The 15,726-nt window shown below is 41.4% G+C and overlaps 1 protein-coding gene across 4 annotated transcripts in view; it reads right to left on the bottom strand.

Annotated features, from left to right (window-relative positions):
* Positions 1–15,726, bottom strand: part of AKT1 (AKT serine/threonine kinase 1) — a 75,756-nt gene that overhangs the window by 29,706 nt on the left and 30,324 nt on the right. For all 4 annotated transcript variants that reach the window (XM_076345574.1, XM_076345571.1, XM_076345573.1 and 1 more), the window contains exon 3: positions 6,347–6,475. In XM_076345574.1, coding sequence (XP_076201689.1) covers positions 6,347–6,475 — 129 coding nt within the window. The remainder of the gene's footprint in view (positions 1–6,346; positions 6,476–15,726) is intronic.

The following is a 15,726-nucleotide window of genomic DNA, read 5'->3' on the forward strand; positions in this document are numbered from 1 at the left end:
ACTCCAAAGGTCATCCAGAGCAGAGCACACGGACAAAGTCAGCTGATAATGCAGCAATTACATCCACTGAAACTAAAGCCAAGCCCCCACGTTCCCTCCCTTTGACTTTCCCAACATAAAACCCTGTCCTTGGTTTTCAAGGAGTTGCTAGAGAGCGTGTTTGGTCATTTCGCAGAGACCCGACGAAGATTAGACTCAGCATTTCCAGTCCTCAAACACTAGAGGGAACATCAAACTGCAGAGGCACCCCCAGAAAAAAACCCATTCAAAACGCCTTCGGGACAGCTGCCGCAGTCGGATGCTGTATGGACAAGCTGCTAACAGCTTCCATCACTGCCAACATTTAAGCACAACCTAAAAAGTCTACAGAAGTACAGCTACATGCAAAAACACCGCTTCCTTCATAAAAAAGCTCTCTCGAGAGCTGAGCATTTTTTTTTTTTTTTTTTTTTAAAATCACACCTACAATTTTAAGCTTCATAGGATGTTATGAGTGTTTATCCTTCAAATTTGGGCCTGACAATGCACCCGATTAAGGGTACGCTAGCTATATTAAAAGAGAGGATCTGAAAAACAAAAGAAAATCAATGAAATAACAACAGAAGCCAAAACACCACATTTTTTAGATTTATATTAATAGAAAATCTAATGCTAACTAAACAGCTCCTGTTAAAGTCAAATTAAGAAGCCAAGTGAGCGGCCAGGGGGGACAGAAAGATAATTGGGGCTTTTTTTCTTACATTAAACTCTCTTCCTTGCAGTTAATGAAACCACAAGCTTGCTATTATTTGGTCTTCAGGTTCTAAATCAACTTCCAAGTAAATAAAAAGGCACTATGAAGACAAGAAGAAATTTCTGCTTACTGCTAGAGCTATGAACATCCTCCACCACCAGCAATGTGCAAGTCGAGGACAATCCAGCCAGAGTAACAGTGCACGTTACTAAGGCTACACTGGTATCATTAGGGTAATTTTATTATTGTGAAAATTTAGAATGCTCAGTTTTAAATTCAAGCTCTTAATTAGCACCAAGATAAAATATTTACTGCCGGTGTTTTTGGACGCCGTATTTTTGGCAATATATTTCATGCCTCATTTGCCACTGGAATTATAAGCTTTTCAATGACTAACTTTGCATTTTTCATGACAAGAAAATCTAATTTTTTTTTAATAGCACACTGAGGTTATACTGCATCCTACTAAAGCACTGCAATTAGATAAGAGAAAGTTTATTAATGAGTCATGAAAAGGTTTTAGTGTGATAAACGGCACTCCTTCATTCACCGAGATTAAAGAACTTCCACACAGCGACGCAGCCGTGCTTGCAGAGTGCTGTATTTAGCCTTCCAGCTACCTCCATCCTCTTTCACAGAATGGCAGTTAAGGCCAAACACAACTGCATGAGCTGGTGCAGCCTGGTAAGCCCGGTTCTGATAAACTCAACTCAAGAGATCTCATTCCTGCTCCCAGATCGTCCACCTTAGCTTAGTTGCTCTTCTGTTTTTTGTTGTTTGTTCTGTCTCCCATTTTTGTCCGCCTAATGTGATTAGATGAAGGCTGGGGTTGTCCTCTGTGAGCCTGCACGATGCAGCCCTAAGATACTGAATTTGGCTGAAGACTCAAAGAAGAAAATCAGGCTGATTCTAACCTTGTGCAAATCCAGAGCTGTTCTCCTTTACTTATCCAAAAATGCAACATGATAAAGAAATACACTGGCAGGTTTTGCTTACTTTTTTAAAACAGCCTTTAAATTCACATTTAGTGCCTCAGATTAAGTATCCTGAAATAGCAGCACAGATATTTAAACTAGCCATGAACTCTAAACTTTAACCATTTAATTTCAGCAGAATAAACCACACAAGGCATTTTCTGTCATAGAAGGGGACCAATTAAACATCACCACTTTTCCCCTAAATCAGCACTGTCCATTGATATTTGTTAAGCTTGCTGATCCAGCAATCTTTAAGGCATACAGCAAGATGAATAATAGAGATTTGTCAGTTAATAACCACTATAATTCAAGTATGTCACATAGAAGTGTTTTGTTTAGTGAACAATATGCTGTCTAATTACCCTGCTCAATCATAACAGCACATATCAAGAAATAGAGAAGGCTTTATTTTTAAATTGCTTTACCAAAGTGCTGTACCACATAGGTTTCAGAAAGTTTGACCCTACTACTTAGTTCTCCCCATATATGACAATCGCATGGATTTTATCAACGCAACGATGAAGCAGTAGGTTTTTTCTTACTTTTAAAACCAACTCTGTACTCTTTACTGTAGTTGGCAGGCTAGAGAAGCACCAAACTTCCCTTCTATAATCATGTACCGCAACACGCACCACTACAGCAGAGAACAGATACAGATGCTGTATAATATTAGGTCTGATTCATGGCATGTTTGGGGGCTCTGCTATAAAAACATTCACATTTCAAATACGGGCCGAGGGTCGCTTACCCACTTTGAAGACAGCTTTTCCTGTCAAACAGACCCACAAAAGTATTGCCCATTTGCAACAAAGTAAGTACTATAAACAGCAGCCTGTTAAAAATGATTTAAATTGCTCTAAAGAACCTCTTGATTCTTTCCTGGCTTTTGGTCTTTTAAAGTAAGTAGGACAGAGAAATTGTTCCTAACAGGAATAGACACCAAGGCATTCAAATGTAAATTACCATTTTGTATTTGAAAGACACTTAGTATTATCCCAGTGACTTTCTAAAATGTCACAATATTTGCTTCCCCAGCACTTAAGCTAAAAGGCAGATTACTTGCGATGAAAGTGTCAAACTCTGCTCCCTATATAATGACATCACACTTTAAAACAATAAAGTGAAGGAAGAATCCTTCCCATTCCTGCTCTAGTTTCTTTAAGGAAGGGGATGGGGGGGAAAAAGAAAAAAAAAAAAGAAAAAAGGTAAATCAGGCAAGAAGAATGATAAATAAATAAACTTTGGAAAGGCAAACGGGAATATTATGTTGAAGTGCTTCTTTTCTGCTTGCACCACCAGATAGATTTGCCCCCAAACAGCTCAGCATGGCAAAAGCGCAGAGCTGGGAGCCCTGAGTTAGACCTGGACTAAGGTGGCCCCTCATAACAGCAGACACAGAAAATCTCTCCGCTATCTGGCCATCCCGTGCCCCGTGATAAATGCCTGACTGCAGACACGCAGTCCTGTCCCAAAAGGAGCACTCATATTGTTGAGCAATTACGTTTTCAGCTGTACAACAAAACCACCACAGTCCACACTCCTTTTTGACAGTCGGAGAAATAATCCCTTCTTTCTAACAGGAATAGCCTCTCTCTCCATGTGGTTTTTCACAATATACTGCTCTTCTCAGCTATATGGTTTTAAAGGCTTATAACCTAATAGGCAGACATACATGATAATCCAAGATTACAATCGGTATGAAGGCTACTTATCTCGCAGATTTACAACACAGGCTCTATTGGTTATTTATCTGCAGGGTCTCTGGAGCAGAACTATTTAGGTACAGGCTTTTTTATTCCTTCTATCTTACTAGTGATGAAATACAAAACATGAATACAAATATGGCTCAGAAATCACAGTTAAATGCTCATCCACCATCTTCCAGAAGTTTTGCTTTGTTTGTTGTTTTTGGTTATTTGAGGTTTTTTTTAAATAAATCACCAATAGGTAACTTCCAGGGAAAATAAACTCCTTAAACATATCATTAAATTACAAACACAGATACATGGCTATTTTAAATATAAAATTAGGTGGAGAAAAAGGTACTTAAAAAAAAAAGTGAGCCTTTCTTTACCCATGGGGGGGCCATATAAACAAGTTTTCAAAGATGTACGATCAAAACCCTCACAGACTGAAAGGAAAAGGCTAGTGTAGGAGAAAGAAGAGACTGCCGAGCAGATGGAAAGCACACTGTATTTTTGCTAGTACTTTCTTCATACCTGTTAAGGGAAAAGACAAATCATCATTAGATGTTATCTTCTTTCACTGTTTTCTCCTGAATTGAATATTTCCTACCTCTCATGGGTTGACAAAATCATTTAACATGAATTTGACACTACAAGGAAGAAGAGTCCCCTGGTCATGAAAAAAAACCTTTTACTTGCAAAGATAAAAAAGCCTACATTATTTTACAGAAGAAGAGGGTAAAGATTTTAATCAGAAACATGGGACCACTTCCAAAGAACAGACTGACAGAGACAGCCTGCCATCTCATTAAAAAAAAAAAAAAATCTAGTTCACTAATTAACAAAAAAGTCAGGGCTATCATGATCTCTTGGGGTGGGGGGGGTGGGGAAGGATGCATTAAGGATGCATTTTTACAAAACGTTTAAGCTAAATTCCCCCCCAGTTTCACTGGCAGGAGGCTTCTGCAGTCTGCCTCTGCAGCATGAGGCTGCGTTCTGGCCTGAGCCTTCCTCCAGATGCAGCTCGAGTTCACTCACGCTAACTGGACAAGTTAACCCAAACGAAAGTACCAGGCAAGCAGGTTCAAAGGGAAGACTTGTGGTGCAAAACACATCCAAATGATACAAGAGTAGAGGGTGCCCAGAAGGGAACCGCACATCAGGTGCTGGCAGCACTGCGTGCCAGTGCCTACGTGAGAAATTAAATCCTGGTGGGGCAACAGCTGCTTCTGTGAGCCCAAAACCACAATAATGGCTTCTAGCAAGGAGGCCCCCCCCAATCATCAAGGCCTTCCTGACTTGACACTGGGTCACCAGGCAAAAGCCACTTCTAGGAACATCCTTCCACCCACCACCCTCCCGCAACCCCTCTTACAGGGGCCACACCTTATTCTATAGGCACGTGTCACAGCTTTTTCGACAATGCTCTGATACCATGGTAACAAACTTGTTTATCTATAAATGCCAAGACTGATGGGCTCAATCTGCCAAAAAAAGCACCATATTCCTGTTGTGAAAACCAATTTAAGTTAACCCATTTTGAAGGCAACTAGGACAAAGAGAAGGCAACGGACGCATCTTTTTTTACTCCTTAGCACTGAGCTGCAGTAAATAATTATCGTAAGTAATGCAGTTAGCAGCAACAGGATGGAAGTGTCCTGCAAAAAGCGTATTTGTTAAAAGCCTCTGGCTACAGACCAAGTACTGAATTAATTTATGAATTAATGGCTTTCCGCTGCTTTTCTTTACCTTCTTGATCTATAAGGAGATACCAGTCTAAAGAGGAAAAGTACTGTGTCATTACCGAAATGAAAACACTACAACAATTCTCTCTCTAAAATGAGACAAAAAACCCCAAAGCACTCTTGGCATCCTGCACAGAGGCACCAGCACATCCATTATTTATTCCTATCATCAGTCAGAACAGGTATATGTTGCTACCAGCGGAAAAAACCCAAACATTTGCATTAATTCCTAGTGCTGCCCAGCCCTCTTCTGGGCCCAGGGTGTTCCAAAATAAATCTGTCTGCTTAAAGGTCAACTACAAAGATGAACCCCACATATTTCAAGCTACCCTGTAATGAAGGGGTAAAGCCCCTACCCTTCTCCCTGCAGAGCTTCGCTTCCCCTAGTCACCAGGAACACGGAACAGATCGTTGTTAATAACAGGTGCCACAATGATCTATTTTTAAGTGGTGGAACGAGACACAGGCAGATCATGAGACAGGAAAGATTAAGAACAGGAGAAAATAAAAGCTGGAAGTATACAGTGAAAAGTTAAAAACATGAGCAAGAAAAGGAAATTATCTTCAGATTCTTCTATCACATCCTGTGCTGCAGCACCTGAGCAAAGTTGGAAATGTTTGCATAGGACAGAGTGCAGAGGTTAGGAGATGTTACTATTTCCAAACCTTTTTGTTGGCTGTAATAAAAGAAATATGGTTTTATATTCAAAATTAAGAAAAACTGAGTGTCTTTCATTAAAAGCAGTGCTCACTCCATGTTCTCTTATGCTAACGATCAAACAACTCTGACCTATGTCAATGCCACTTGAATCCAGGTCTGGTGGCAGAACAGAGGCTGAAACTCTTCAGCTGTGCCTACCTGCCAAGTACTGAGACATGTGCCCGGGTTAATTTTCACTTTAAAGCACCTTGCTGAATTAACAGACATACAAAATATTAACAAATAAACCCGTTTTATTCTATAACCAGAAACGGTAAATTAGTAGAAAACTGAAGAAAAAAAAAAAAAAGCAGAGCATCAACCCTCCACATCACAGTCATTCCTGAGAAACACAGGGGGGTTTTATCATCTCAAAGAAACACATTTAGTGTTTAGATACATCGCTCTGGGCAGATGCGAATGTTACTGATGCAGCTTACGGACACTATGACTACAAGAAGACATCAACTCCCAAACTGGACGAGGGAGCATGTGTAAACACTTACGAGCTACTGAGAAGTTATTTAAAGGTGATTCCCGCTGGTCGACATCCTGCGGTCGTTCCTTGTAGCCAATGAACGTGCCATCGTTCTTTAAAAGAAAATACCGTGGCCTCCATGTTTTTATGTATTCTCCTGGAAAGAAAGGATGGGCAAAGGGAGAGATCATCAGAAAACACCCCGAAATACTGACTCGCCAACAATTATTTTTTTTAAATATTGAAACTATATGTCATCTTGACATAGCAGCAGTTTTAAGAACATTCAGTTCATTCTGATACAAATAGTGGAAAAATACAGGCACCGAGTCAGATATTGCTAGTGATGTTAATCATAAAAATGGGACTTCATAGAAGGTAAACAGCTACGTTTTGTTCTTCCATCTACTCCGATTTCCATTCAAATTCTGCAACATCTGCCTTAAATGCATTTTAAATTTAAAAAAAAATCAGAGCAGATGTCCTATGTATTATTTTTGCTATTGTCATTTTTCATACTGACAAGTGGAAAAATTTTTTTCATTTACATTTTGCAGCGCAAGTATTTTAAACAACAATGGGTAATTTACTAATTAGTCAACTGCTTTATCAAACCAACAGTCACTTTTAGAACATAAGAAGATAATTCTCTGCTTAAGTTACATAACATCACTCACTCCTCTCACAACATCTCAAGCGTGAAACACGAGATGATATATCACAATATGAAGGGGAAAACACTGGATTATGTATAGCCACCACAAAGAAGAAAACAAACACCTCTTCTGAGAGATATTCCACCTTTGTCAGAGAAAACATCCCTCGCTCACACCATGGTACTGCTCATCTGAGTAACCTGCGCAGGTAACAGTCGCGTGACTATGTTACAGCCACGTTCAAAATCTCCAGCCGTAGAATAAAAAGAAAAGAGTTGATCAAAACCTCAGCTATTTACTGGATTTACTCAGTTGGGTTTCAGGGAAGGAAGACAGGGGTTCCACCTGTGGCTCTTCTGGGTCACTTTGCCAATGTGCCTCAGTTTCCCCCTCTGCTCATTGTCCATGTTGTCATCTTCTCAGGCAGTCTCTCCAGAACCTCAAACAGCTTTACAGGGTGTCAAGCTGGGCCTCTACGTCCTACAAGGTCCTGCAGTAATGTTTCTATTCGGCTGAATCACAAAAGCCTCACTCAAGGTGCTATTCAAATCAGGGTACCAGCCACACTTTCCCAACTCTGCTCACCCCAACAACAACTGATTTTAAAAAATTTAAAAAAAAGAAGTGGTCACTACAAAGCACCCACAGCTGGGCAGCAGCTATTCCTTCCTCCCTCCAGTATGGTTTCTCATTTGTTTGTTCAGCATCAGGGAGGGGACGAGGGAACAGACCAAGAGCCAAACTTCTTTCAGGTCTGCCGCAGCAGGAGCACGCCTGCGCACCCCACGAGGCCGCCCCTGCAGCCGCTGGTACCCAGTGCCCACAGTTTCATCTGCTGGCGAGCTCTTCAAACAACCACCAAGAGCAGTGAGAAGAAAAGGCTGCCCAAGATTTATTGGCTCTGGCAACCTTCTGCTGCTCTCCTGTTCTCCCAGGCTCCGCTCACATCCTCTTCCTGCTGCTCAGCTCTCCTCCACTGGTAATTTCTCTCCCAGTGATGTGCACCCTGCCCCAGGAACTCCCCTGCAGCTGCTTTGCCTCCTTCCTCTCCCCACACACCTCCTCTCCTTCTGCGGTGCAGTTTCAACCTGCTTTGGGCACCAGCTGTGCCATTTCTTCTCTGTCCAGTCTCATACTTTTCTCTCCTGCACACAGAAGCACAGGCAACGCCAACGCCCATGCCACACGGCCATGGGCACTCACACCCCTAGCTGCTGCTTTCACCTGTTTAGCCCTTGTTAGGCTTTTAATTTTCTAATCTAAAGCAAAAAACTAAGAGTTACTGAACCAGAGGAGAGAGTTACACAGAGCTACCTTTCCAACAGCTGCCATATCTGCAGAAAACATCCATTTCCACTGATGAAACAGGGCACGAGGCAAGAAAGATGAGAGGAAAAGGAATGAGCACAAACCTTCTCAGTCTTTCTTTTAGAGACGTCTGTTACAGCTGCAGGTGTTATACTAACCTATAAGGGGTTTAAAAAAATGTCATCGTTGCTTTAGGAATTTCAGAAGAACTCACCTATAGCTGTCACGGCTTAACATTTATAAGCAGGGCAGTCAATGTAGAAGGTTTTGTTGTCGTCGTCTTTTTAATTCTGACCTTAATTAAAAGCTGAAAACTTTCTGGGATCAGTAGGAGATTATGAAGCCTTTCACATTTAAATTACCAGTCCAACTCAGCCCAGATCAGTGAGATTACTCCAATCTCATTACTGTTACACCACAGATGTGACTACAGGGACAAGAAGATACATGGCACGTTCAGCCTAGCTCTTGCCGAGAGGTTTGCCAGGTAAGCAGGTCGAGGAGGCGGCTGCCCAGACTATCATGATTTTGGAACACACTGTTACATACCTGACTCGCTGGTATTTTCTTCTCTTGCATAAAGCAGACCCAGGAGAGCTACGAACCATCTCATACCCCTTATCACACCTGCATTTAGGACTAAAGCCAGATTGGATGGGACGAAAAATATCTGAAGGGGGGCAAGACAGAGTTTCCATTTCCCTTACTCCCTAATCTATGCTACACGCCTTCCCCATCGGTATTTACAGAGGAGACATTTATTTTTTGCAGATTCTGAAATTATTATCTGGTTATTTTCAGTGAAGTATGCATAATTTTACACAAAATTACACTGTACTGTCACAAGAGACCCTTCCTCTTAGATTAGATGCTTATGTTTGGCTCTCATACTTTCTTACAGCTTTATTTCACCGATCTGTTTCTCTGTTGGAAACACATCATCTAACAGGATTAATCACATAGTCTTTAAAATGGTGTATTCCATACATATATAGCATCCTCCCCCATACTCACTCTTTCTTCACTCTTTCTGTGTGAAAAATCAAGGATTTCATTACTGCCAGGCATTTTGCAAGGACCGTTCTACTTGGACCTTCCCTTATCCATTGCTTTAGCTGGTTCTGGTTCCTGATCCACCTTTTTAATTTGCAAATAAGTAACATGATTTTAAACTTCTTTTTCCACATGTCTGGAGCTTAATGAACCCTGTAATACGGCAAGCATATATATTATTGATTATTGCTCTTGCCAAGGACAGTATGAGGCACACTGCAGCATCTGTGGTATAAATTTTACTATATAACACACTGAGGTTATACTTCTGCATCTTGCAGCAAAGCGGCAAGACATTGCCTGGTATGCGACTTCCCAATCAGATAATCTGTAAGTATAATTTTACATTCAAGCCTGAGCAAACTATCGTTCCTCTACAGAAGTTCTGAAACACAGATTCACAAAGACAGTCATCGAGAAAATGTACAAAGTGCATATTCTTAAGAAACAAGTTTGTATTTTTATGATTACCTAAACCATTATAAACTTCCTACAACCTGTGAGGACCACATTGATCACGACAGCAAATCTGAGTATTTTAGGCAGAAAAGGAGTTTGTCAATACAGACAAAAAATAATTACGTGGAACCGCTGGGACAAAGCTGACTGAAAAACATTAACACCTTTTCCTTCCTCTGATATACTCAGTAAGCTGTCATGCCCGAAGAGTGAACTGAGCTGTTTCAATTTTTGCCCTGTGTTTTTTGTTCCTGTTGCGGTTTTGTTTTTAAGAATCATAAGTAAGAAGTTACTTGAAGTCACTAATATTAGCAGTTATGTAGTCACACTAGAAGAATTGTACCAAGTACAGTAAATGTAAGCATGTGTGGCAAATTCTATCAAACAACACTAAAAAAAAAAAATAATAATAATGATCCACCATGGAAAAGTGAACAATTTACAAAGCAAAACATTTTTTCCTCTGTGATTCATTGCTTGTGTAATGCCCTGGCAGAGCCTTCTTTGTTTTCAGTAACAGAATGCTAACACTGCAGAGACAGGAAAGCAAAAGCATGGGTTATAAATCCTACATATAAAATCCTGGAACCAAATAGACTCCTCTGTAGCTTGCTAGCTTTATAATTTAAAATCTTTATGTACCATTCTGTTTACTCCAAGCAATTTCCAAATTGCAAAGATTCCCAAACTGTATATATCTGGAAATATACATGAAGACTGTTATAGCCTGATTTCTCTTTATTGCCTTGTGTCTGCCCCCACACACTGCACATTAAAATACTTAACACACACTTAGAATGTAAATCCATCTCATGCCAGAAAAGCTTTTTCACAGTAACACATACTGCAAAGCATGCTTACGCCTGAATATTTCAGAAAGTTAAACACAAAACTCTTTTGGTTCATGAAAAGTTAATTCTACTGAGGATTTACAATAATGCAGGGCTAGGTTATTTTCCTCTCCTCCCCACAACAGTATCTCACCGAATCTGGAGCTGTCTACCACTGATAGAGTGTCTAACATCAGAAACAGCTGCCACTCCCTGGGAAGCTCACGGGGTAAGTGGAGAATAATGAGCAGCAAGCACCAGCAGAACAAAAGAAAATCCATCTTTATTTACCAACTGCTGCATGCTTGTTGCTGCATCAAGCTCATTCAAAGCCAACACCACACCCTTTAATTCAGAACAGACTATATTTAAGAAGCCTCTGCTTTTTTTTTTTTAATCAACTCATACATACCAATGGTTTGAAAAAAAATCATCAGGTTAACCAAGTCAGCATCCAATGATACCCTTGATACTTACAAAAGCACTGGACCAACTATTAACTTTCTTATGCCCCAAAGTAACCAGAACAAGCCCAGCAGCACCGACTGAAAACAAGGTCTCGGTTATATTAAATGCACTCAAGTGGCTACCACAAATCTACAGATAAATAATGCATTAAACTTTCTGCTCTGAGCATCAGAAGTAGCACCATTAATTACAATTAAGGTTAACACTCAAAATATTAGAGCTTTTGAGTTACGCAAGCCTTCGCTACATTCCCACCCGCTCTGAAGATGTATGACATTCCTTGGTGTACAGCCCTGAACCGTCTGAGGGAAACACGAAAGCTATGCCAATCGCAGTGCTAATGTGCCACCGGTGAAAGGCGGAATGACTCATTTCTGAGTCTTCAATGGCTGCGAGAAGTGGTCTGCATCCTGTCGGCCTAATAAGGTTTCGGCGAACAGATGCCAGCTTCCTTAAAGACGTGAAGCTTTCAGGAGCTGCCATCTCGTGCGCGCTGAAGAGCGGGATGCGGATTTACAGTTAGTTTGTACTGCTCAAGTAAATAGGGTATGTGTCCACTTGCTTCAAAACCAGCTGAAATCAAAACACATTTGGAAAAAGAAAGCAGGGCTTGAAAACTCGCCTTTGCATTTCTAAAGCAAGCCCTTTGCAAACACAGCAAGCTAATTCTGGATCTTAACGACTTGACACCAAACAATTAAACAAGTCTAGGGTGACCTGAATGAAAACTCTCAGTTCAAATATGTTTTTTTTTTTTTTTTTTTTTTTTAATAGCTGCGCAGACACCCACCAGGCTGGTGCAGCACTCTTCCCTTCCCTCAACAAACTGTCAAAACAAGGTATTTAAATACAGTGCCAGGTTTTCAGTAGCTTGGGGAAAGGAAAAAGAAAGGAAAAAAAAAAAAAAAAAAGAGGTTATGCTAATGCCTTTCCCAACACGCTCGCGGAGAGAGGAGGACCTCTGGTTTGCCTGCCTATTCAGAGGCGCAGCGAAGGGGGCCGGTTCTTTGATGATTTTTTTTTCTTTTGGCCCCTCTCTGGATGCCTCCTCGGCCGCCGCCTCCAGCGTACAGCTGCGGAGGCACCGCTTGTGCCCGGAATCTCAATGAGGCGGCCGGGCCTGCTGCCGGGTCTGCTCCCCGGCAGGGAGGTCAGCCCGCAGCCCGCGGCCTGCCTGCGCCAGGCGGCCACTCCACAGCTCGCAGCCCGGCTCCTCCGCACCTTTCACGGCCCTAACGCGGGGTCCCACGGTCGCAACAGGCTAATTCGGGGCACAGCAAATCCGCTCCTCGCTTTATTCTCCCTCGGGCAGCTGGACGGTCGTGCGGTGCGCTGGCAGCCCGCATGGCCGTGACTGACGTGACTGCCAACAGGTTAAGAAGAAATGCCTCCTCCTCCTCCAGCTCGGCTCCGGCTTTTCTAAACCTACTGCTGTTTCTCACGCTCACACAAAGCTGCAATACAGGGCACCTGCTTCATTATCATATCTTGGGGGAATTTGGGGAGGGAGGGAAAGAAGAGGGGAGCTGGAGGTGGGGCGAAGGGGGACGGCTGAGTGGTCTGGCCTTCGAGCAACAAAGGGAGCCCCGTGAGGACTACTTCTGGTCACCTGGCACCCCTCATCTGTAAATTAACTTCAGAAAGCAACAAACAGCCTTGGCTTAGCGCTTCCCACAAAGCTCTATGGGCGCGCTGTGTAGAAAAATTGGCATACTGGAAGCTACCTCTGTCTTTAGTTACAGAACAGCGCAGATGGGAAAGACCTAACGAAGGCAAGGAACGGGTGCTCTGATTCACAAAGCTAGGCCATGGGAGAGATCAGAAGTCAGATTACGGAGAAAGAAAAACAGATTCTCACCCAATACTTTCTCCATGCAGGGGATGGACAACTACCATGTTCTCCGATTCCATCTCTGTTTGACATCACCAGCCAACACCATCACTACAGAAGATGACACCTCTGTATTTTTTATCACTATATTTCAACTGTATGGTTATATAAAACTGAAACATGGAGGTTTATCATCATCTTTTTCTTTTTTTTTTTTCTGCTGAATTTCAGTTTAGAAGGTCAAAAATGTTGCCATATTGCTTACAGCAATCAATTTAAGCAATACCACATATTCCCACAGGAGCGAAAGAGAATTAATCAGCATGTAAAAAACTCCTTACTCCTACCTTTGGCACAGCTTAGTCAGGCTAGTCCTAACCTACAGCTGTCTCCAGTGGGACAAGATGTAAATGAAGTTTCATTGAAAACAGCAGTTTTAAGGATAGCTACATAAATTACAGGAAAGTATAAAGCTATTTCTTAAGCTACACTGAAAACAATCTCAGAGTGAATTGCATCTCCACTACCTCATGGTGGGAGCAAAAGGACTTAGAACTACCATGAGGCGTCCAACACAATTAGAGGAATCTTTTCCTTAATATGCTCTCAAGCAGCTACAGCATTTTAACAAAATAAAACGTTCCTATAACAGAAAGTGCCATCACATATTCCTCTGCTTTTGACAGGTGCCCAACTCTCTCCCATTTTAATAAATAAATAAAAATGGCAGAGGAGGTGTCAAATTCACTGAACTGAATTAAGCACGCTTGGAACAATTATTTCTTCCCAAGTAATTTTTACCTTGACACTATGATGGAAAATAGCACAAGCAGCTAACAAGGCACTTAAGCTAATAAGCCTCTGCAACTTTTTAAATATCTTCCCTTAGAGGAGGGAGGTACCTACAACTATTCCTCGAGCTCAATCTGAAGTTAATACAATCAGTATTTCTGCAAATCAGGCTCTTAAATACACTGCATGCATTTATATAAAGGGTGTGACTTAATCCTCCAAAGATTTTATGATCTCTACTAAAAATACAAAGAAAAAGAAAAACAAACCAAAAACACCAAACACGCCACACCCTGGTGTATTTGAACAAGGAAGGGCTTTTCTAGACATCATCTAAAAGCTGATTTAATTATTTTACCTCTTAGCATAAGCATCCTTAGCCGTGACTCCTGCGCTTATCGGAACACATGCCTTATTTGAATATGACATACCCAGTTTTGTTCTTCAGTAAATCCTGTCTAGAGACTGACAGATAGTGTAAGAGGGGACAAAGCAAAGAAACACATGCAAACCAAAGCTTCTCCAGAGATTAAACAAAATAAGTCCGAAAGCACAGTTTTAGCTTGTATTCCTAGGGCTGCATACACATAGAGGATGTTCAGGAAAAGCATCACTAATTGATTAAAAATTGATTTTAGGTCCCTTCCCCCACTCCGCCCCATTAAAAAAAAGGATTAGGAGAACCAATGACTCAGGCAAGAGTGATTTTTGTGATGCATTTATTTGCTTTGAGAACATTAAACCCGAAAAGTACTCAGCAGAGCCTCCCCATTAAAATCCCAAAGTTGGTGACTCTGAGAGGTGAGCTGGTAACTTGGGGGGTGGGTGCACACGGGAAAGCAAGAGCAGGGGAGGGAAAAAGCAGGACGCAGCCGCACAGAAAACATCCGCGGCGAGGACTCATGAGTCCCTGGCTCGCTCTTCTAGGCTCCCATTACTAGATCATTGTGTCATTCTCAAAGCAAATCAAAACCTCGGGGAATTGTAAAGAAATGGTGAAAAAAAGGCTAAGGGACATTAGGAGAGATTTATGGAAACAGCAGCTTTTCTAAAACAGATGATATGGACCAACTTCAGAGGTGGTTTGAAATGGGAAAAAAAGTTCTATTTGTAAAAACTAAGCTGCAGAACATGGACTTTTATACATAAGCAACTTATAGAGGGTAAGAAATTAACGCATCGCACTGTTATCCTTTAGCTTCTGGGTTTGAGTCCTAATTTTCAACATAAATACAGAGAGCTGTTTTAGGCCACTTACAATAAAAGCTCTACCAGTAATCGTGTGATCATGCTGTACATTAGGAAATTTCTTAAAAGTGCCAAGAAAAAAAAAAATCAATGCAGAATTTTAAACATGTTTATACAAACAGTTACTGGGTAAATATTTCCTAGAAAGATGCATAAAAACCAAGTTAAGCAAATATTTCAATGGCAAAAATAAGAAGCAACATAAAAAAAGGGGTGTGCTGTTTATATGGCTGGGGCTAATTTGGATTTCACTTCTTCATTTCGTCACTAGCAAGTCTGCAAAACCCTGAAGGAGCACACGGAGACTACGTTAGTTCTAATAAAACGTTTCATTTATCTTGAGCCATTTAATCGCCATCAATGGAAAAATTACAAGCACTTCCCAGAAAGCAAGTTCTAGTATTTGTTATCATGGCAACCTCCTGGTTACGCCTCCAAATTTAGTATTCCACAGATAACTTCTACTGAGTCACTACCCCAAACTCAGCAATGGAAGTCTCCTCCAGATAACAGGAGTGCCTGCATCAGTTCAGAGGAATTTTGCAAAGTAACTTAATTGCATACTGAGAACTTATTAAAGCAACTTCACCACTGGGTAATGTGAGAGCAAACAGCCACCGTAGCTCTGGTGCTAAGCTTAGTCGAGTAACACAGGCCTAAGAAACTTTGCCAAGGACTTTTGTGCCTTGGACTGAGATGTGTCATCACCGTAACGCGGAGCAAAATCTACACTGCTGCCTCAACACAGTCACAGGCTCAGCTA

Source organism: Aptenodytes patagonicus, chromosome 7 (assembly GCF_965638725.1).
Source record: "Aptenodytes patagonicus chromosome 7, bAptPat1.pri.cur, whole genome shotgun sequence".
Classification (NCBI taxonomy): domain Eukaryota; kingdom Metazoa; phylum Chordata; class Aves; order Sphenisciformes; family Spheniscidae; genus Aptenodytes; species Aptenodytes patagonicus.